The sequence below is a fragment of the Lissotriton vulgaris genome, chromosome 1_1 (genome assembly GCF_964263255.1).
Source record: "Lissotriton vulgaris chromosome 1_1, aLisVul1.2, whole genome shotgun sequence".
Classification (NCBI taxonomy): Eukaryota; Metazoa; Chordata; class Amphibia; order Caudata; family Salamandridae; genus Lissotriton; species Lissotriton vulgaris.
In genome coordinates, this window is record NC_141685.1 from 400720997 (window position 1) to 400744999 (window position 24003).

Sequence of the window (24003 nt, forward strand, 5' to 3'; positions counted from 1 at the left end):
GCGGCTCTTCTCAGTGACGGCAAGGTCTGGTCACAAGACCGCATGGCCAGAGTCAATAAAATAATAGTATGGCCCAAATCCGAGGAGGATGAGAGACGGATGGACTTTCAGGAAGCAAGACCCCAATCGGGGCACAGCACAGAAGACCGCGGGGAAGGTGCAAGCGAGGACAATGAAGTGGAGGTCCCGGGAGCAGTGCCTACCGACGGAGAGAGCACACCGGTGGATGCAGAACAGAGAGCAGAATTGAGAGAAGTTGGGAGGTCCCAAGGAGAGACAGAAGGGGGAGAGAACATGCCGGTAAGACACACCCGCAGCGGAAGGGCAGTCACGGTGCCCTCTCGCTATAGAGACTTTGTGATGGATGGACACTAGCCCCTGGTGCCACCTCCCGAGGTGCCCCACATAGACTCATACCTACTGATGGGGGACACTCCACCTGCTGGGGGGAATGTTATGTTGTTTATATAAAAGGGGGGAGATATGTGGTATGCGCTCTAGTCTCTGACGTGAACGCGATGACGCGTCACGCCAAAGACCGGAGCGGGAGGCGCGCGCATGTGCGGAGATGCGAGGAGAAAGGCGCGAAGGATAGGAAAGCGGCAGTTGGCGACCGGAGCTGTACATGTTAGACGCTCGGCGCCCTAGGTCTTGAATACTTGTATGCCTGAATAAACCTGAGTTAATTTCTTCACTCTGACTCAGCGTGTACCTGTGGGGGGAAGCAAGGAACATTACAGGTTTGCCTTGAGGAATGTCTGTCTGCTCTAGCTTCGGTGACTGATCGTGAGTAAAATAAATGCCAGTCTTGTATTCACGTGTCATTAGCTGGCGTTGCTGTGCAAAATAAATATCTGGTTTTAGGGTGTGGGACAGCGTTCGGCAGGGAAGCGGCATGCTGAGGCAGGTCCTCCTGCTCTGGGATGTCGCAACATGATCTTTTGGCCGTTTATACCTATTTTAAAGCTGGTATTTCAAAAGCCTCCCTTGAGGAAAGAAAAAAACAGCTTTTGTGAATCCTTAATTCACGATTTTGTGAAAGTGTTGGGACGTCATGCACTTAATAACTCGATGATGGCAGATGGACACGATCTGTAAAAAGAGAACAGATCTTGACGGTGGCCTTTAGTAGACTGACCCTTTCTGAAGGTCCTTAACTGTGTCGCCACCGGGTGGCGCTGCTGCACCATTAGTTGCTCGTCTTCCTAATGTTATGTGCAAGCTAACTAACACTGGCAAGTTCTGAAACATTGATTGACTGTAGAGCTGACGATCACTCAATTGCATAGCAGGACCTTTCCTGCGTTTAGTTGTTCGGTACCTGTTAATATTCACAGACCTGCTCTCTGAGGGACTTCGATATGTCACGCTGAAGTGCAAGCAGGATTAGGGGGATGCACAGGTCACAATGTTCTAAATGCAGGACTCAATGCTTCAACTCAACAGTGAAACATTAATCATCTTTGCCGACTCAAACAAGCATTGGCAAAGCCAACAGCTCTCGCCCCTTTGTAAGAGCTATTGGCTTTGCCAGTATGTTTTAGCCATGTTGCACACCAATATGGCTGCTGTTCAGCATGGCTAAAAATTCGTGAGGTAAAGGAGAGGCGCGTGGAGTGGATTGTCATAAAGCGGAGCGTTATGAGTGGTGTGGAGCTATATAGAGATGAGTGGCACGAAGTTGGAGTGTCATAGAGTGACGTAGAGTGGAAGTGCATAGAATGGAGTAGAGTTGAGTGGGTTAGAGAGTCAGAGTGGAGTAAATGGTGTAGAGTGGCGTGGCATTGAGGGTGTTGCGTAGAGTGGCGTAGGGCAGAGTGTAGTGGCATCGTTGGAGTAGTGTAGGAGAGTGGAATGGCATAGAGTGGAGTGTTGTAGAGTGGAGTGGCGTAGAATGGAGTAGTGTGTTGTAGAATAGAGTGGAGTAAAGTAGCATAGAGGGAGTTGCGTAGAGCGTCGTAGAGTGAAGTAGAGTTATAGAGTATTATATTTTCAAAAACACAAGGGAACTCGAAAGGTAGATAAGGACCTTGGGTAACAGTTTAGTATTAGAACAATGGTCCTTAAAAAAGAACAGTATGGTCATCAGGATAAATATAGACTCCAATCAGTGCTATATTAAGTGTGTCCAGCCGGACAGTCAATTTAATCATTCAAAAATTTTAAAACCAAGTACACTTGACAGGAACATATCAGGCAAGAAAGAGTAGCTTGTGGAATATTGAACCAATTTCTAGAGTGCAGAGGCGTGGACTGTAGTGGTGCAGAATAGATTAGAGTAGTGTAGCGTGAAGTGATGCAGAGTGTAGTGGCGTAGAGTTCAATAGAGTGACGTTGAGTGGTGCAGAGTAGAGTGCAGTGGCATAGAGTAAAGGGATGGGCCTAGACTCGACTGATGTATAGTGCAGTGGCATAGAGCAGAGTTGAGTGGGGCATAGTAGAGTGGGTTAGAGTGCACTGGCATAGAGTAGAGTGGTGCAGAGTATAGAGGCATAGAGTACCGTACCAGACGCCAACAGTTTTAAAGCCGGCCCTTGTGTTGTTTCAGTGGAAAAAGTTCACCTGTTTGATAGTTCACAACACACACATCTACTAAATAGTATAAAAACGATGTATTGACATAGGCAGGATGTTTAAGGTTTAAGTTCTAGTGTAAATAATGTAGTTGGTTTCCAGGATCCTGTTTGTAGTTTTCTGGAAAGCCGCAATCTGTGTTGCCTAGGTTTTTATGGCATGATGCTACTGCACATGTTGCAAATACTGAGGCAATTGCTCCCTAAGTGTATTTGTGTAGCCTACACTTTTTGGCTTGCCAGTGTGTGTTATTATTAAAAGGGTTGCTGACTGTAATCAGAAAGATCAATAGAGGGTCAGCTTGAGCAAAAGCCAACAGCGCTTTGATAGAGGAATCTCTACATGAATATTTGTTGCTACAGAATGTGCGTGAATGACCTCCCTTCTGGCCTGTTTTGAGAGCTATGTTACAGCATCGTAAACTGGGGCATAGGAGGGGCAGGAGCGGGCTCCATGGAGAGAGTAATTTGCATTCCTCTTGCTTTCCTATAATCACTCTCATTTTGTAGTCACAGAAAAGAAGTAAACACCAAGCTCCTTCTGGAAGACGGAGCCTGGTATTTGACTTTTGTGTTTAAACGCACAGCAAATGTGACAAGATAAGAACAAGATTTAAAGGCCTGTTCACAGAAAGTGAGATCTCAGAAGGATACAGTAAACAAGGTTTGGACAAGGGAAGGGACAAACTCAATCTGGACAGCATAAATGAAACAAAGCCAGCAAATAGAAAGCAAAGAAATGTGGGTTACAAACCGCGGAGCGAATGGTAAGCAATGGGCACAATGCATTCCCAGGGAATCTTTGTGAATGTTCCCAAGATATCTTCAGCTAACCAGACAGATGTGCTGTCTGAGTGGCTTTGACCTAAAAAACACTCTAAATGAATTCTAGCTGCCTACTATCCAGTTTCAATGTCAAGGACTCAACCCCTTCGTATATGGAAAATAACCACTGGGTGCAACGTGAGACTTGACAGGAACCATGAAGCACTGTGTTAACCACTGAGGCATCCGTCTTCAAGGTGAAAGGGAAAGCCCATAATGATTTGATTTGATTTTACATTTTTTAAAGCGCAGCGAATGCCCAAGGGCGTCTGGGCGCTGAGATAGTCTGAAGACTAGAGTACCAACTAGATCCCATTCTGAAAGCCTAATTAATTTTTAAACAACCAGATTTTCAGCTGTTTTCTGAACAATAGCAAGAGCTGCCATTCAGGCCATGTATAAAATATGTAAAAATATCTTATTATCCCATCCTCGTCGCCAAAGTAGTGATCAAGTCCACGCAGGTAGATGTAGTTCAGAGAAGTTTTATTCAGGATAGTTACAAGATCACAACAAGACCCCACTAGGAGCAGCCATCAAGCTGCTCAGCCCACTCAACTGTGTCTTCTCTGACTGAATCATAACATTTTAAACAGCATCATCAAAGTAACATTACATTGGTGGTAAATAGCATTGCATGTACTAAAGTCAGGATATAACACATTTCAAAAATGTAACAGCCTAACACTTGACCAAATTAGCTACAGGATTCATTATCTGTACAAGCAGCCAAAATATGGAATTCACTACCCACACGCATAAGATCCACTGACCACCATCTTAACTTCAGAAGATTAGTCAAGAGCTGTTTTTTAACTCGCATGACCACTGTAATCGCAACACAACAGTGTTCGCAGTATTCTCAAACGTGACAAACAATGTTTCTCACGCCATAGAGACGAAGTTGTCATTGTTCATGTCGATATCTATTGAACTATGCTTCCTGTTATGAGCAAATACATTTATATAAGTGAAAACATGCAAATTAAACCACAAGATACATGTGTATGTAAGACAATTCCATAATTACTGTGTCTATATACATAAAAGTGCATATGTAGAGGAGCTAAATTTGCATTCTTCACCACAAGATGAATGTGCACACCATACCATGTAAATATTGATGCTTCTATGCACATATTGATATTTATATAGAGGGGATCTCTCCAGCCAAAGAAACCTTACCAAGTGTCATATGCATATATGTACGTGTAAAATAATTTCAGTTTTATGCTATAAAGAAATCTTCCTTTCATTCATCCTTTGTCCCATCCTTCCTCTATGACTCATATCAAACCTTTCAGAGCCCCCAAACATCGTTCTCAAACTTCCCACTCCTTTTTTTATGGCCACGTCATCAAACTAACAGGCTCACACAATTGCTACTTACAAAAACAACTTACTACTTCCCCTTCCAAATCCATTCCCATTATCATATCCCAACTCTGAACTCTACTAAACACACACGAAATCAAGAGCACTGATAGAACACAACTAATGTTCAGAGAAACAAAAAAGAAAGAAAAAAATACCAATCTACTTACTATTAACCTCTAATCTTGGGTTCCAGAGTAGCGTGCTGTTTGCCCCAAAGTGCTTCAACGCTTCGTCAGGTATAGTAAGCGCAATATAATTACCATTTACAATTAAGTTGAGTACGTTATGCATGATCCTTCATAAAAATACTTGCTGACAGTAGAATTAAGGGTCATATTGAAAACTTCAGCGATTATCCAAAAAGTATGCATGGTCTACAGTCTGGTAAAATCTTTTGCTGTACACCAATAAACCATTTATACTGACAGTATTCTGGCTCTGGGTCTCCTATTAATTTTGTTGCATACAAGCCATTCCCTGCCAGCGTCTGTGCATTGATGGTTCATGATGGTGCAGTGATCATGCCTTGAGTCTTAACATAGGTCCAAAAAGGGCTGGGGAGTCTAGAGTTGACGGCACTTCGGATGGAAAACAAATATGTTTTCTTGGACATATACAGGTTTTTTGGTTAATCTCATTTACTGTAATTTTGCTGAAATGCTAACTTTTCAACAATTTTTTTTCCTTTCCTTTAAAAAATGTTTTTTCCCCTTGTTAATCAGGTCACACTGTAAATAAACTGCGTAAGCACCCAGATTCTGAAGTTGCTGGTCTGGCCAAAGAAGTTTTCAACCAATGGATAACGTTTATTAAAGAGAACGCAAACAAGACCTCCATAGAAGTGCGAAGCGACTCCCAAACCGAGAACCTAAGAAACAATGCGCGGAGGTTGCTGTCAGAGTCCTTGCAGCTTGAGGTAACTGTTTACAGCTTTCTTTAAGTCATGTGTTTTATTCCCTCACTCAATGTGTTGTACAGACCTGAGCCACAACAACCTCACATCGCCCTCTGACGTAAATCATCCCTCCCCCTTTTAGTGTGGTATTATGATGTGCTAAATACATTCTATGACACGTGGTGTCGCCTATGTCGTTTTAACTGCCGAGCCTGACTGCTGGCCAGGCAGGGGTTGGAAATTAAGTAAACTATAAAAAAATCAAATTCACTGAGAAAACAAAGTTGAAAACTGAGGTATGCTTCTGGCTTATATGTGCAAAACTAATGAAGTTTGTCAGTAGCAGACTGGACTGCGCAAACTCTCTCAACGCCGGAATGAACAAGGAACTACTTAGCAAGCTCCAGATTGTCTAGTACGCCGAAGCCAGACTGACCCTAAACATCCACCTAGACCACTACATCACGCAACACCTCTGCGATATCCTCTGGCTCCCCATCGAAAGAAGAATAACCTTCCAGCTTCTCACTCACGCTTACAAGGCCCTCCACAACATCGGACCAGCATACCTAAATGACCGCCTCTGCGTCCACGCATCAAAGAGACACAACTGATCAGCTGACTTCTCTCTGGCCACCATGCCACGTATCTACAAGACCAAAACAGGACAACCTCCCACACTTCCCCAGTCTAGGAAGGACCTCTAGACCTGACTCTTCTGATGATCCCAGCACTCAACGGAGCCGCCCCCTGCGTTTTACAATCTCCTGATTGATTGATTGAGGTATGGATACCAATGCACACACCACACGCCATATTTTGCACTGCCCACCATGCTCAACACACAAATTTGCCTCTGGTACAAGAAAAGAGCAGGACTATCAAGAGAACAACATGGTTGACCGCGTGAGTTATGGCATGTGTTGTGTACATTGCTATCCATAACTGGTGAAATTCATTGGTTTTGCACTTATGAGCCAGAACCATAAATCACTTTTTCAGTGAAATACATTTTCTATTATATGTATACATTTATATGACACAGCAGCAACCATCACTGTGTCGTCATAGTTGGTTCAGAATTTCCATCAGAGGAGTGGCTTTTTTTGGTAATAAATTTGGCGCAGTGTGAGAAACCTTCAAGAAACTTAAAAAAAAGAAAAAGTTGATCTACCTCTGTTCCTTCCTGCAGTGTTTCGGGGTTATCAGTAAGTGGGAGCTGAGAAAAAGGGGATACCCCAAAACGTTGTTTTCCCATGTTAATTCTAATATGAAGTTTTTTGAAATGATACAGAAAAAATGGCTCAAAAGAATTGAACCAAGTTTGAGAGAAAGTTAGAACTTTACTCAGAAAGCATGCTTTTCATTATTTGGTGTAAATACATTCAGCTGGTTTGAAGACATTTGCATTTAAATCATAATAATTTCTGGACAGTTGCTTCTGCAGGACTCCCGCTAGATTCCTGCAGTACAAAATAAAAAAATATATATAGTGACCTTATTGGCTGAGAGAGTTTTTTTCCCATCTGTTGTTTTGGTTTCACTGGGCTGGTACCATCCCTCGGGACCGAGCAATCTGATTGACTGGCCGCAGCATGAAGGTAAATGTTGCAGCTGCCATTACAGGAGTCGGAGAGCTGATCCCTGTGCCCTGAGTTTACAATTCAGTGGCGGGGGTTTTGATTCAATAACGTAATTTTTTATCTTATTTCAACATGTAACTATAATGTAACTTTAACCTTAATTTGTTTGTGAATTTCTGTTTTTTATTTTAACATAAGGTAAGATCTTATTGCCATACCTAACTATAACGTTACTTTAACCCTTGTGTTTTTTCAGTGAACGTCTGTATTTTTTTTTAACTCTTAGTCAGCCAACTCCTCTGCAGCTTAGCGGGGGTTTGGCTGATAGAGTCCTTTCTGACGGCCACAACCTTTTGTTCTGAGTTGGGGGCCAGTCAATTAGATTGCCTGGTATCGGTCCCTCGGTACTGAAATGGCAGACGGAGGAAAAAAAGCCCCCTCAGCCAATCAGAGGTCTCTATTTTTAGGTCGAGCCTAGCGCTGCGCGCATGCACTGCTCTATGGGAGGCTTCTTGGGAGCACTCCACACTGTTCCTAAACTTCTCTGTGGGAGTTAGCTAACTCCCACATATTCAATTGGCCTTTGCGTGTGGCTTTCAGTAATGAAAGTACGCAAATGGCCAAAGACGGCATCATGTCCCGCCTTTTCGTTTAACATTAACTCCCCTGGCCTAGGGGGCTCGGGAGCGAGCAGTGGGGCATTGTGCCAGCTGCATATCTTCCTTATCGTGAGCTTGCCTCATGTTCCTAAGTAAACAAACATGCTCATACGCTTGCTTTCGCGGTCACGTTTGTTTCAACTTTGTTTTTCAGCTTATTTCATATTTAGTAACACTGAGCATCCGACACTCCGATGTAGAAATATAAATACTTATAAGTTGGGGCATTTTATATCGAAGTTGAGACATTTAACATCTCACCTGTAAAAAATGGAAAAACGCATTGTTTTTTGACTCTTTATCAAACGCTCGCTATTCGCACCTCGGCCATGTCATAGCTCAGGTGTGCCCCGTGTGTGGTGTATTTCAGCAGAGGGTGTTGTTGGCTCGAGCCCCATGTGTGGCTGTATTTCGGCACAGGGTGTTGTTGCATCTCGGCACAGGGTGTCATTCGCTCGATCCCAGTGTGTCGTATATGCACTACGCTCGCCGTTGACTAGTGCCCTGTGCCTCGTTGGATTCCCCTCAGCCGGTCTCATAAATCACACACTCAACCGCCATGGGTGTGGGAGGAACTGCTCTGGCTTTGCTCCTTCTGGCAGGCTTCATCTTCGGTAAGTGCAGCTCGACCTCCTTATTTTATCACCAGTTTGACTGTTATTTTCTACACCTATTATTACCCTTAACACAATTCCCATTATTAGAATGTTATTAGTGACCAGAATGTCTGCTTATTTATTTCCGTTGAACAAAGTACGTGAAATAACAATAAGGCTAATGCACCTGCCGCAGACATTTCGGTGTAACTTTAACTCGAGTTGTGACAGCTCTTACTTATGCTTTCATTTACAAACTCTATTCAGTTCCTAGATACCTCAGGAAGGCATCTGTGAGCTCTATAAACACCCCCATATTGAAATATTTATAAACCATTGGGCCCCATACAACGCAACGCACACCAGAGGATGTGGAGGAACGACCAGAGCTGCCGACTTTGGAACTGGGGTACCAGATTCGAGTCTCGGCGTCGGCTCAACATCTTGTGATTCTGGGCAAATCACTTAATCTTCCCATGGATACCAAGAATGAATGTGCCCTTATGTAATGTAACTGGTGCTTATATGAAGTGCTCAAATACCTGAGGTCGAGTTCGCTCTATATAAAACTGGTAAAAAAAAAAAATTATACCCAGCTGGAGGATTGTGCTTCATATCCATTTAAATATTACATCTCTGAGTATTATTTATGAAAATCGAAGCTCGTTTTTCGTGTACGCCATCTCGTGATGTTTTAATATTTACAGCGGTTCCTTAAGAGTTTGGTTGGTTTTGATCTTTTAAAAAAAACATTTAATTTACATTTTAAGTTGGAACACAAAAGAAGAGTAAGATAACGTCACGCCTTCGAATGAGTACAGCTTATAGATTTATGGATCCATTTTTTTTAAACGTGCGCGCTATTATGTAAAGAAGGTATAGGAGCATGCCACTGACTTTTCGCTCACATGTGCCGTGCATTTAGCAAATAAAATAACTGTTATTCAAATTAACACCAACTACACGAAGGTCAAAATTCCTAAAAATAATGTGTTTTTAACAGAATTGACAATTTAAAAAATCACCACTATAATGGCATGCAGACCTAAACAAGCTTTCAATGAGGGACGATAAGGAGCAATATAAGCGATAAGTCACAATATGCAATATTTTAATTATGTGCTGGTAATCAACTCATTAGCTAAAATCTTGCATGCTGTTGCATCAATGCTCCCTTGAGCGAGCAAATTTACCCAGGGACAAGAGATTCTTTCTAACTGAGCAGTATGCAACAATATGCAACTTTTACAAAAATCCAGCAAACTGCTTGGGCCCAAGTTTTAAAGGATATTTCCACGCTGAAGTCTTCCTTCCACTCATAACTTAAGCCTTTGTAAGTTCAAGTTCAAGAATTTATGTAGCGCACTACTCACCCAGAGGATCTCAAGGCGCTTGAGGGAGGGAGGGTGAATTACTTATCGAAAAGCCAGCTGCTTTCTGAAGGAGAGGTGGTTCTGTGTAAGGCGGAGGTGAGTGGGGAGAGAATTCCAGGTCTTGGCCGCTAAGTAGGAGAAGGATCTTCCTCCCAAGGTGGATCTGTGGATGCGCGGAATTGCGGTGAGGGCTTGATTAGATGATCGTAGTTGGCGGGTGGGTGTGTAGAAGGACAGTCTTGTGTTGAGGCATTCGGGTCCTAGGTCGTAAAGGGCCTTGTGTGCGTGGGTGAGGAGACGGAACATTATTCTCTTGTTGATGGGGAGCCAGTGGAGGTCTTTTAGGTGACCGGAAATGTGAGCTTGACGGGGGATGTCCAGTATGAGTCTGGCTGAGGCGTTTTGGATGAGTTGGAGTTTTTTCTGTAGTTTGGCAGTGGTTCCGGCGTAGAGGGTATTTCCATAATCCAGTCGGCTAGTAACCAGTGCGTGGGTGACTGTCTTTCTTGTTTCGGCGGGGATCCAATGGAAGATTTTTTTGAGCATGCGTAGGATGTTGAAGCATGAAGATGAGACGGCATTGACTTGTCTGGCCATCGAGAGGGAGGAGCTGGGTGTCGTCTGCGTAGGAGATGATGTTGAGGTTGTGTTGTCGTGCGATGGAAGCGAGGGGACTCATGTAAACGTTGAAGAGGGTGGGACTGAGTGATGATCCTTGTGATACGCCGCAGATGACTTCGGTGGCCTCTGATTTGAATGGGGGGAGGCTGACTCTCTGGGTTCTCTCGGGGAGGAACGAGATGATCCAGTCCAAAGCTTTTCCTTGTATTCCGACGTTGTTGAGGCGTTGTATGAGGGTGCTGTGACAGACTGTGTTGAAGGCGGCGGAGAGGTCGAGTAGGATGAGGGTGACTGTCTCTCCGTTGTCCAGTAGTGTTCTGATGTCGTCTGTAGCTGCGATGAGGGCGGTTTCGGTGCTGTGTTTGGCTCGGAAGCCGGACTGTGAGGGGTCGAGGGAATTGTTGGATTCAAGGAAGGCGGCGAGCTGACTATTGACGGCTTTCTCAATGACTTTGGCAGGGAATGGGAGGAGTGAGATGGGGCGGTAGTTCTTAAGTTCTGAGGTGGGTTTCTTCAGAAGTGCGCTGAGTTCGGCATGTTTCCAGCTTTCCGGGAAGGTAGCGAAGTTGAAGGAACAGTTGATGACATCGCGGAGATGGGGTGCGATGATGGAGTCTGCTTTGTTGAAAATGTGGTGGGGACATGGGTCGGTTGGTGATCCCGAGTGGATGGAGTTCATCAGGCGGATGGTGTCTTCAGTAGTGATTGGGTTCCAGGCGCAAAGTTCGTGAGAGTGCTGTTTTGGTTCGGAGGTGGGTGGAGTGGACTGTTCTTCGGATTGGTTTTCAAAGCTGTTATGTATGTCGACGATTTTGTTATGGAAGAAAGAGGATAAAGAGTCGCAGAGGTCTTGAGAGGGAGTGATGTCGTTGGTGCCGGCAGTGGGGTTGGTAAATTCTTTGACGATGTTGAATAATTCCTTACTGTTGTGGGCGTTGTCGAGTCGATCCTTGAATGCTGATTTCTTGGTGGATCGGATCAATTGGTGGTGTTTGCGGGTGGCGTCCTTGAATGTGGTCAGGTTGTCAGTGGATGGGTTTTTTCTCCAGGTTTTCTCGAAAGTACGACATAACTTCTTGGATTTCTTAAGGTCATCGTTGAACCAGGGGGCCTTTTTGTTACCTTGTTTGGTCTGGTGGTTTTTCAAGGGTGCTAATTCGTCAGCGTTGTGGGTGATCCATTGTGTGAGTTTGGTGGCAGCAATGTTTGGGTCCGATGATATGGCAGGAGGGTTTTGGTTAAGCGATGTGAAGAGTTGGTCGGTGGTGATTTTGTTCCAGTTTCTTCGAGGAATAGGTTGTGGGGGGTTGTAGGTCGTGGTCTTTTTGTAGCTGAAGTGAACGCAGCTGTGGTCCGTCCAATGGAGAGCTGTGGTGTGATCGAAGGAGATGTGTTTGCTGGAGGTGAAGATAGGGTCGAGCGTGTGTCCGGCTAGGTGGGTGGGGGTGTCAACAAGTTGTTTGAGTCCGAGATTGGCCAGGTTGTCCAGAAGGGTGGTGGTGTTGCTGTCGTTTTTCTTTTCCAGGTGGAAGTTGAGGTCTCCCAGTAGAATGTAGTTCTCGGAGGTGAGGGCATGTGGGCTGATGAAGTCAGTGATGCCTTCGTTGAAATGTGTGCGGGTTCCTGGTGGTCTGTAGATGAGGGTGCCTCTAAGTGTGGTCCTGGGGTTGGTGTGGATCTGGAAGTGAAGGTGTTCGGCGGTCGGGAGGTTATCGTCGGAGTTGGTCGTGATTCGGATGGTGTTCTTATGGACTATGGCTATGCCTCCTCCAGTTTGGTTGGTGCGGTCTTTTCGGATGATCTTGTAAGCGTCCGGGATGGCTATGGCGATGTTGGGGGCTGATGAGGCATTCATCCAGGTTTCTGTAAGGAAGGCGACGTCCGGCGATGCGGTGTCCAGTAGGTCCCAGAGTTCAGTGGCGTGTCTGTGGACCGAGCGGGTGTTCAGTAGGATGCACTTCAGGTGGTTAGAGTGGGAGCTGTGTTTGGAGTGCGTGGATTTGGTGTGGGTCCTGACGCAGGCGAATTTGCAGGAGTGGCAGGCGAAGGGTACATGGGTGTGTCCTGGTGCAGCTTCGCAGCATTGTGGTTTGCGGCCGGGGTTAAGGGCAAAGAGGGTCGCGGCGTCATATGTAAAGCGGGAGGAGTGGGTTTTGCGAGGACCAGGGGGTTTGTCGCTGGGCGCGGTCCAGGCGCGGACGGGCGCAGACGGGCTTACCTTTGGCGCACCTTTGGCGCGCATTGGGCGCGACCGCTGCGCGTGAACGCTGCGCGCAAATGCATCTGACATATGTGGATAGTGGGGGCGCGGGGGCGAGGAAGGGTCAGCTGGGAGGCGGGAGCTGGGTGGAGGGTCGGGCTGGAAGGCACAACAAACAAGATGGCAGCAAAAACGAAACAGGACGAGATTGGGGTGGGCAGAGGCGCAGGCACAATCAGGCACAGATAAGCACAGAATGCAATGCGAGCCTACACAAGCGCTACAGTATGCAGCACACTTTGATTGGCACGATGTGGGCTGTTCAAAAAATAGCGTTACGCTAAATTAGGCAATGCAGCAATATTAGGTGCTCAAGACTGAGCGCAGTTACTAAAGGGCGCAATGTAAAAGTACAAGACAATGAATGCAGTGAGAGCGCTACGATACCAGCTGCTGGAGCCAGGGAGCGAGGGGAGCGACCGCTTCAAGAGTCACAGAAATGCTAAATAAATGCCCATATTTTTCAGGTGTGCTTAACTTCTGCACAAACATTTTTTTTATCCTACTTTACAATTGTGACCATTCAGAGGACATGTATGAAGAGTGACCTGGGAGATTTCTGCACATATCATGAAATCTCACTCAGGTGTAATTTGGTGAGTAGTCATGCGCACTTGAAAACTAGTTCCCCGCACTTTTCAGCACAGCATAAAGATCTGGCCTAGGTCCCACTGCCATATGTTAAAGTGCACAAGGGAAAACAGATACAATAAATTATGGAGAAAAAAAATCCAAATGTTAAAATAAGCTTTTTTCACACTTACTATTCCTTTTTAGGTCTCGCCTAGCGCATGGCTAACACTTAAAAGATCCTAAAGGCGAGATCTATTAGCTATGCCAATGCTTGTTTTTAATTTTCAGTGCTGCAGGACTTCTGTGAAATCAACAGTCCAGACATACCTTACTTTTTAACCTCTTCAAGCCCAACCCAACACCACTTTAAATGAATATATCTTGAAAACAGCTAAACAAACTCACAGCAAATTGCACAAAGCACGCTTTCTGAGTAAAGTTCTTTTTACCAAATGTGTTTAAAACGATTCAGCCTTTTTTTCTCAGTCGAATAGCATAGTGTACTACTGGAATTAAGGGGGGGAGTCAACGTTTTGGGACGCCCCTTTTTCTTGATCCTCTTTTGACAGATCAGTGTGAAACTTTCCATGAAAGAGCTAAGGTGGATAAACTTTTTTTTTTTGTTGTTGACATTTTCGTGCATATTTGTCAAAGTTATTCACAAAGCAGAAAACAGGAAACTCTGACCTAATCATAACTACATTGTGGCATAGGCCACTGTGTAAAATAAAACTGTAAAAAAAAAAATATATATATATATATATATATATATGTATGTGTACACACACACAAACACTCACGCTCTCTTTCTCTTTATCTCTCACGCGCTACTCTTTTTATACATATATGTGTTTGTTTTTCTTTTAATTGGGGGGGGGGGTAAACTCCCCAAACCATTCTTAATTTTTCTTCTACACATCTACAATCTTTTTGTAAATGTATATATTTTTATTACATATACATATTTTCCTATGTCATAATAAGGATGGTTACTATACTGTTATATACTTACCATTTCTTTAATTACTCGTGATATAATGACAGTAAAAGACACACAGAAGATAGACGGAATGCAGAGCAAATCAAACATTTACCCCCAGTGAATAGATCTGGGTTAAATCCATCATTATTTTGCTCACCATGCCACTGGAGTCAAGCTAGCCTGGCTGATGAGGGGTGACACCCTAAAACCGGTCCTAGGATGCTTGATTCCAGTCCAGGGAGGATCTGGATTTGCAGTTCGGGCTAGACTGTTCCCATGGGGAACAGGGTCAAGACTAATTTGGATATGTCTGAGTCTGAAGTGGAATGACATGGGGAGCAGAAAACAATGGATGTAGGCCCAGATCTCTATTCTGGGGTGAATGCATGAGATTGTTCAGCATTTTGTCCATCCATTGTTCTTTTTGCATTCATGATTTAATGACAGCTGATGTAAGTGTCCTCCTGTTGTACTTGCATGAGTGTGATGTAGTTAGTGCATTGTTATAGCCCCTTGAGTTCCTGGATGGAACACACAGGAACCACACCATAGCCAGTACTCTGCAGCAGCAGGAGTATTCCGGGATGCACAAATGGACTTTTGTCATGAGCACCTATACACAACGATGCATAGAATGCTGAGACTAGACAGCTCAGGGCTACTAGGAGAGAGGGGGGTGCACGCATAATGAGCAGATTCTGGACAGGGGCACATTTGCCTGAAGCTGAATATTGATGTGTCTCAGTTTAAAGCCAGGCTGCTTTAGAAAGCGGACGGCTAGTCGTATCCATGTGTTTGAAGTCAGTGAAGAAGTAGGGAAACATTTGCTATTCTGCTTCGTGGTGCTCTTCAGGTTTTTAACTCGCATATTCTCGCAAGGATTGTGATCAAGGGCCAGCCTTTGAATTGTGAGCCTAAGTTCAAGATTTAGGGGTCAAATTTATGGAAGGACTTTGCATTTGCAAAGTTAGCACTAAGCAAAGATGCTGGCTTGTTTGCAAAAGAAATGTTCTAACTCGCAGTGTACGGAAGTGCATTGCACTATGCAACTGGTACTGCTGTTGGCAGTGCACATACTGTGGAAGCGTGCAAGTTGCAAAAGAAAGCATATGATAAAGTGGGTTTACGCACCCCCCCCCCCCCCCATGAGACTTCAAGAGAGTGACTCAGTGCTGCATTGAATGCTTACTGACAGATGAGGGCATACTATAAACATTTGTAAAGTTGATATAGCTGAGTGTGTGTGTGTGTTCCCCCACTTGTCTTTGTGTGTCCAACCGCTTTGAGCATCAGTTGGAGAACATGGGGCCTTATTACGAGGGCAGTCGGTCGGATGACCGACTGCCATCTCAACGGGAATGGGACTGCCCGGCCCGACAAGGAGTTGGAGGTCCCACCCACTATATTACGATAGGACCGCCAGCACAGTGGTCGCAATGTGCTCAATAACACTGAAGCTTGTGGTACGGCCCTAGAATAGGGCCGAAGCACAAGGCTGCTGTGTTCTTGAGCACCCATGCACCGTGTTCCAGGCACCACGTGGTGCCTGGGACATGGTGCATTGATGTGTGGCAGGACACCACGTGTGCCCCACCCCGGCCCCTTAAAAGTGGTTCATGGGTGTCGGGCCTTTCTTGGGGCCCCCAAAGTCCTTTTCTATCTGCCTTTATATGGTGGTGGGACTGTCATGTATAGGCTGAGGCAAAGGGACATCGTAATCTCTACGGCTGTGCCTGAGCAGGCACGGCCTGTATTGTAGGGATTACAGTCCAACCGCCTCCTTGCGCCTGTCAGAGGCGGTGGTCTCTCCCCTCGACCACTGCGCTCCGACTGCCGGTATCGTAATATGGCAGTCGGACCGCTGCCCTGGATGTCGGGTGAACCGCCACCGACAATCTGTCCGGTGGCGGTCCGCTCGACATCATAATTAGGGCCTTAAAGCCTGATTCATCATTGTGAAGTTTTGCAAATCTGAAATAGCGATTAATAAGGAATCGCTATTCCAGACTCGCAAAACGGGATTCATGTAGGAATCGCAATATTTTTTGCGATTCCTACAGGTTCCTTATTTGCGATTAGCTAATTGCGATTTCAAGGGTGCAGGGGTGTCCAAAGGACACCCTGTAACACCCCTGAAATGTAAATGTAAATTCATACAGATGTTACACACACACATGTCCAAAGGACATGTGTGTGTGTAACATGCAACTTAGAAAAATGCATTTAAATGCATTTTTCTAAGTTTTCGCTATTTACCACGAGGTTTGACCTCACGGTAAATAGCGGCCCGAAATTGCGATTTCGCAATTTTTAAATGTTTCATGAATAGCATTTAAGGAATCTCTAATAGAGATTCCTTAAATGCTATTCCTCGCAAATTTGCGAGTTCTTAAATAGTGATTTTTGCATTTGGGATGATGAATCCCAAATCAAATAATTGCACTCGCAAAGGGCCAGATTCTCAGAATCTGGCCATTTGCGAGCGCAATTTCGCTTGATGAATCTGGCTGTTAGTGTCCTGTGGATCAATCCATGCTGCTGCTCTAGCAGTAGGGCGCTGGAAGGTGCAAGGGTGGCAGTGGCAAGACCTTGTGATAGAATAAGCGAACCTAAAGGTCTTCAGTTCCGTGCAGGACTTTGCTCCTACATTTGCTGTTGTTTGCCTTCAGGTGCATCGCTGAATCCCACCTAATTCATTGTAACCTGACAGGTCATCCCAAGCCTCTTCATTCCGTGCTGAGGTGGTAGATGGGGTACATGGTAAAGGACTGGTCTTCGTACAGCGCTATGCTATGGTCAGTGTGCGCACCTTGTGAGGGTGGGACTCTGAGGCAATCGGATGCAGTCTATTCCCACACACTGCAATTTTCTAACCTTGAGCTCTTATTTTCCCCTCTAGGCAGATCATCCACTGGTTGAAAACATTGAGCGCGAGGCTTTCCATGTCTGCTCCAGGCTCATCAATGTTCCCTACCGGAAGACGGTGCGAGCCCTGGTGTTCACATTAAAGCACAAACCGGAAGTCCGTAGCCAAGTGAAAGACAGCACACTGACAGTGAGCACGCTTGTTCGGAGCCATAAAAAGTGATGCTTTCTCCAGCCACAGCACTGCGGGATGCAAACTCCGCACATTCGCCTTGAGTTACACTGTCAACCCAAGACAGGTGAACTTGAAGACGGGTGCCTCCTGGTGACTCCCAGATGGACTTATTTCTTTTGCGTTCTTTATCCAGAAGGTCAAACATCTTTTATGCCAGTCATTGGGAGATGCAGCAACGTTTTGGATGAACTCTGCAAGGTTATATTTTTTGTGTTTACTCAAAGTATTAGTGCATATTCTTCAGCAAATAATTCACACACATTCTGCACTGCTGATAAAGGCATTCCCTTAACACTTGGCTTTTGGTGACTGCAGTGTTTACACAGTCTCGCAATAACTGACTGCGCGTGACAGTCCGCAAGAACCCACATGGGCCTTGTCTGCAATAAGCGGTCGCTTTTAACGCTTTTACCCACCAACACCTTCTTAAATCTTTTTTACAAAGTGAAAAATTCCTATAATACAGACTAGAGGTGGTATGAATGCTACAAAGAGAATTGTGAACTATTAACATCTGGACCAATGTGTATCAAGACATCTTGGAGGCAAGATATGTTGTGCGAAGAGCAGTGTTTTCATGGTGGGATAACAGGACAGTAACCCTAACTGCTCAATGAAATGGCAGAGGGTAAAGGTAAAACTGGAATCTTAGATATTTCGTATGCATTTTTTTAAAACAAATAAATGTTTATTAATTGAAGTATACAAAAGAATTGGACTCAAAAAGATTATTTGAAGTGAAGAGAAAAATTGAAACTTTCAAAACCGAGCCTTACTTTCATGGTGTGTTACATTTATTACACTTTGATGACCAGGCCTCTTATGTTCTCTTTGTAATATCCCTAAGTGAAAGTGGCTAACTGTAACACAATGGTTGCTTGTGTGTTGGATGTATGACTTACATGTCCGCAAACATATACGGAAACATGGTTTCTGCCGGTAGGTTTGGGCCGGCCCAAAGGAGAAAGTTCAGATAAGGCCCTAATGCTGCCTGTGCGGTGTGCTACTGTTAAATTGTGGGAGTTTCATCCAGACTCATTACATTGCAGTCATTACACTGGGAGCCTTTCGCTGATAGGTTTTCAGTATTTTACATTGCAGGCCTTTATTCATAGTTAAGTTAATTTTGATGATCTAATGTGGCTTAATTTTAATTTAATTTAAGTAATGCTCAATGCTAAATAGTTTAATTATAAGTAATAACATTTAAATGTAAAATAGGTGATCAATTCTATTAATTGTAAGTAATACATAAACAATTACATTTTAATTCATGAAATATACATTAATTAATAAGCTTCAAGTAATTCTAAAAATATAAATCAATACATGGGCATCCGGTCGTAAGGTAGTAGGGGTTTTTAGGACTCAGGGATGGGTAATTTATAGACGTCATAGGGGTTTTTAGGGTTCAGCCATGGGTAGTGAATAAGGGTGTTAAGGGGTACTAAGGGTTTTTTGAAATTATGGTGTGTAACAAATAGTAGCAAGAGGTTTTAGGTTTCATGGATGGGTAGTGTATAGGGATAATAAAGGTGTTTAGAGTGCAGGAATGGGTAGTGTTTTTGAAAAATATGGCGGATTTTAAGGTTTAGGGCGGATAGTGCATAGAGATAATAAGGCTTTTTTGTATATTTCAGAGAGGTGTACATTATAATTAAACAATGTACGTTAAAATAGGTTCGTGTTATTTGATTAATTTGCAAAAGACATATAATATATCAAAACCGAGAACCAATATGTACCAATTTACCTGGGTAGTAAAGTACTTCCAGTGTAAAGTGCAGCAAACTAATGGCACTCTCGATGTAGTTAGTGGTGGCTGTGATGTAATGAAACTTGATGTAATCAATTACGAAGTAACAACTGGCAAATATGTGTACCTATATATGTTTCTATTAGTATTTCCATTTCTTTTACAGGAATGTACAAGGAATCCTTATTCTCAGAGCTTCACTGATTATCAAAACTAACCCGCAGGCATCCAAGTGAAGATGTGTTGTAGCAGTCAAAGATGCTAGAGGATCACACAGTTACTATAATTAGTGTGGGACTTTAATCTCTCTTGAATAGAGTTTATCTCATTTTGAGGCCCCGAGTCTTGTGTCCCACTAGTCTCCTGTATGTTGTCTACTCACATAAAACTAAATCCACCCCTTTGTTCTTCCTTCACTCGCGTATGTCATTCAGATGGAATTGCTGCTTTTCTTCCTCTCTGCCTAGAAGTGGCCCTGTACTGACAGTGGAGGGCTGTAGTGCGGGCAGACCCGTGCAGCAGAGTTCCAAAGAATGTTGCAGTTGGAGATTTTATTGTCCCAGGGTCTGAGTTGAGGCCATGGGAAAACCCTACCACATTGCCAAGAAGCTTAGCGAAGAGCAAAAGTTCACATTTTCTAGACCAAGTCAAAGAAAGTATCGGTGACACAGAGGCAAGTATTCTTCTTAACTTTACTGTCTATCAGAAGCAAAGAACATCATTTAGTAACCATAAACTACAACACCCATGAGTCTTTGATGAACAATGTTAGTAAATTATTTGTATTGTTTGATAATAAGAAACATAACGCAGTCCACCTATCCGCATCCTTGCCAGACCATAACTGCAATGACAGGCAGCTGACGGCTCCTCCTCTTTTCTTTGTTGTGAGACCGCATCTGGAATCCTTTCTTCTAAGCTTGCAATCTTGAATGTGGGCTCTCAAAGAGAAAACAAACATGTCTCTTAACCTGAAGTCTTTTTCCGTTTTCTGTGAGTTCCTAAAAAGAAGTCAACAATCGTAAACATCTGGGAGGGCAATCAGGAAAAAGAATCTCTCATCTGTACAATAATTGTTCCTAATGTCCAACAATCTCATACAGCATTGGTAAGTAACATAATTTACATGCAAACACTAGTTTGCAGTAGTAGAAACGTCATACAACAAACTAACTCCTGATACACAATACACCTTGGCTGGGATAATACGTGCCTGCATGTCATTAATAGAATATTTACCTTCTTTTATGTTGTAGAGAATAAAACATTTTTTTACATGACATGGAGGCTTGTATTATACTTCATTTAAAGTTTCTCTGTCACATTCTTAACGGGACCCGCCATAGGTTTAAAGTAGAATTACATGAAACGGAGACCCCTGATTCATCTGCAGTCCTCAAAATCTCTTCCAATCGCGTGCCCATTGGGAACTTTTTTTAGGCCATTGCACTTCCGGCAGAGTGTGTACCTAAGTCTCCAATGTCAACACCTGCAAATTGCATTCTTTGTTTCACACATCAGGTCATAGTGGGAGATATCATCACTTGATGGAAGGTTTCAAGGCAAAAATGCATTTTTTTACTACCATTTGCCTAACTTGGGATGTCCTTGCCTTATATACTTTTAGGCACGTTACCACAGAGAGTTTTGGCTGTCCTGTGAAGGCAGGATGAGAAACTAACCTGCAATTGGTCTCTGTCCTTCCGGAAATGATACAAGTAACTCCTTCCAGAGTAAAATTTGTTTACACCAAAACATTAAAATAATCAACTACCTGTTCATTTTCCATTGTCTGGCATGGATAGTAACACATTGAGTACTTTATTCAAATCCCATAGCAACTTATGGCTTGACTCATGAGGAAACTGGAGCCCACCTTTCAATCTTCTTCAATTCTAAATGGTGTACACCCATTGGAAACACATCTGTGTGGGAATGGCCAGCCAAAGTGGTGGGTCCGTAATTATTTATTGTACTGTATACATTTATGTTCATGAACCAATTCAGACAGAAAACGTAAATAGGTACTAGAGGGTGTAAGGGGGGGATGCAGACTCCTCACCAAACACCAGCTAGACCATCTATTCCAGGCTGTGTGACCCCTCCGGAGCCAACTATTCTCTGACAAGAGCATCAGCCTAGCCCAAAAAGCCTCTGAGGTTCATCTGGACTTGAAATTCTATAGAGCATAAGGCACAGTATGCTTTGTAGTACTAGAGGATGTGTGTGCCCTGTCACGTTTAATTTTGTGTTGTATACAGGAACAATCTTGGAATATCTACTGACCACTCTAGCAGGGCTGGATACCACACTTGGCTTGCCAACCATGGCATAACTTCTAATCCGTTCTGCAGATTGGTATCTGGCCTCAGAATTCTCAAAAATGGATATAAAGCATAGTTCAGTTGAGGGACACATACATTAAGATAAGCATCTGATGGCAGAGCCTTTGGGTCCAGCCTCCAACTAAACAGACTTTGGTGCTGTTGGACCCCAGAGATTCGGAAGTTGATCTACTGTCCTCTGGTCCAATGTCCAATCTGTTGGTTTGTTGAAATGGCAGGGTTGCTAATCAATAGACATTTCCTGAAGATATTACGCAATCACCTCTAGACTTTGTTATAGGCAAAAGTGCCAAATCCCTTTGCTAACTCCGCTAGCCCTCTCAACGGAGGACCCTGTAGGCCACTGATTATTAACCTGTGGCCCTCAAGCCCCATGGTGGTCCTTTAATCCTACTCAGGTGGTACGTCTAGAAAATTAAATAATATTAGTCGATTAATCCAGTGCTGGCTTTAGGATTGTGCAACGGTGTCCCAAGCTCAGGGACACTTCACTTTAAAACATCATACAGGGTTGAAGGCACAGGCTGCAGAGGTCTTCGCATGACCTGCAATTTGCAGGCAGTAAAAAAATGTCAAGTTGACTGCGATGATTCATATTGTTTTGTCTATTGGAAATTTTGACCCCTCACAAACAAAGAGGGTAAATGTGCCTGCTGCAAAGCACAACGTTTAACTTGCAGATCACAGAAGCCATCGGGTTAATTATTTTGTCATAGAGGTCCTTTTATTATTTGCATAATTTACAGTCATTCTAATATAGCACAGTAACCTACATTAAGCAGCAGGATATAAAGGTCAAGGCATTGGTTTAGAACCATATTGTTTTTTTCCCTTCGATATTTTTTATTCGGAGATTGCTAAAAAGGGGCTCTTTGTGTAATAATATGTTTTAAAGTTAGGGTAGGCAACCCCAACCACTGCGTTACATTTTAAATTCTGTCCATTTCTCCAGTCCAAGCACTCCATGCCTACAAATATAGATGATATGCAACTAGCACACCCTGTAGCCTTCATTTCCTATCCACTGATTTACACACTCGTATGAATCAGTGTGTGTGTGTGTGTGTGTGTATTAGTGTTTGTGTCATGTAAAACACTGTGACACCCTATGTTGGGAGGAGTAGCTCTAAAAATACCTCAGTAAATATATGAGAAGGGCTATGAAGAGATGAGGGGCATCATTGGTGGATGGTAGTGAGGAAATCCACGGAAAAGAAGGTAATTCTTGTGGGTGTCGGCAAAGATTGCCAAGATTGCCGCCATCACATCAATGCTAAAACCGGCCCTGAAGTGATAAAGTAAATACACATAACAAAGCTGAATTGAAAATTGCTAAATTTTCTGTAAATGTTAAAGCATTTGCTACTTGGGGCTTAAAATTAAGTTGATATCCGTAGCTTGATTCGCAGGAACAGAAAAGGATGGATGAATAGTGGCCTCAATTGAAGCACTAGCATGCTCTGATAGAAAGAGAGCATGCATTAAAGGCAAAAAAGACAAAGCAATGTGGTAGAGCTTTGCATACTGCTTGGACTTTTAAAAATAAACCTACATTCTGAAAGGCACCATTGTTCCTATTAAAATAATAATTTAGATTTTTGTTTGTGAATTAAAGAAAATATTTTTTGTAATAATATATAAATTGTTTAGGCAGGGGTCACCAGATTCCTCTAGTGATTGTTGGGGTCTACTGAAGTCAAAACATTAAGAACACTGTCCTAGGCAATTTACATAGTGCACCGTCTTTGACATAGGTCTTTATAGTAAAAGATCGTACCCGCAATTCTAGACAATTGCTATGGAATTGGAGTTCTTGTTCTGGCAAACGAACTCCAGTCACTAGTTTCCAACAACAAGCTCCCCAACCCATGTGACACGCATCAGAATCTCCAATCATGTCTGGCAATGTTCTGAATATGCGTCTGCTATTCCCTGCCTGCACATACTTCTTGTACCAAATCCCAAGGAGGGAAAAGGGTGGGTCCTTAAACAAGGGAGGTTGGGCCAATGCAAGCCAAAACCAAGGGGAAAAAATGCAAAGTGAGTTATTTGTTGAACATATTGAATGATTAAATTTTTATGATCAGTTAATTGTTTTTGATCATTTTTAAAACATTAATTTGATTAGCATACATGCAAGGTATTTTTGCCTTGGTTTTGATTGTACATGGTTCAGTCACCACTGCAATTCCTGCTAACCATCCGCAGTCCATGGAAAGAGATCTGCATAAGAGACCACGCCACAGATGGCAAATCTTCATCTCCTGCAGGGCCCCGTAATGCAGCAACTGTAGAAATATTGCCTGAATTAATGCTAACAAGCAACCCAATATTCTGGCTAGTGGTCGCAGAGAAATGTCCTTCTTCAGGATAAACTGTTTGACCTCTTTCGGGATATGTTTCGTTTTCCTCCTGGGAATCTGTAGCATTGCCTCGACCTGATCTACTCTGAATCCTAGATCTGGGTTGACGAAGAACCATTTTT

The 24003-nt window shown here is 43.5% G+C and overlaps 1 protein-coding gene across 1 annotated transcript in view; it reads left to right on the top strand.

The window, feature by feature from the left end:
- The window catches only part of TCEANC2 (transcription elongation factor A N-terminal and central domain containing 2), a 77703-nt gene extending 59576 nt beyond the window's left edge, over window positions 1–18127 (top strand). The window contains exons 3-4 of the mRNA XM_086952524.1: window positions 5498–5691; window positions 17217–18127. Coding sequence (XP_086808650.1) covers window positions 5498–5691; window positions 17217–17405 — 383 coding nt within the window. The 3' untranslated portion in view covers window positions 17406–18127. The remainder of the gene's footprint in view (window positions 1–5497; window positions 5692–17216) is intronic.
- The last annotated feature ends 5876 nt before the right edge of the window (window positions 18128–24003 follow it).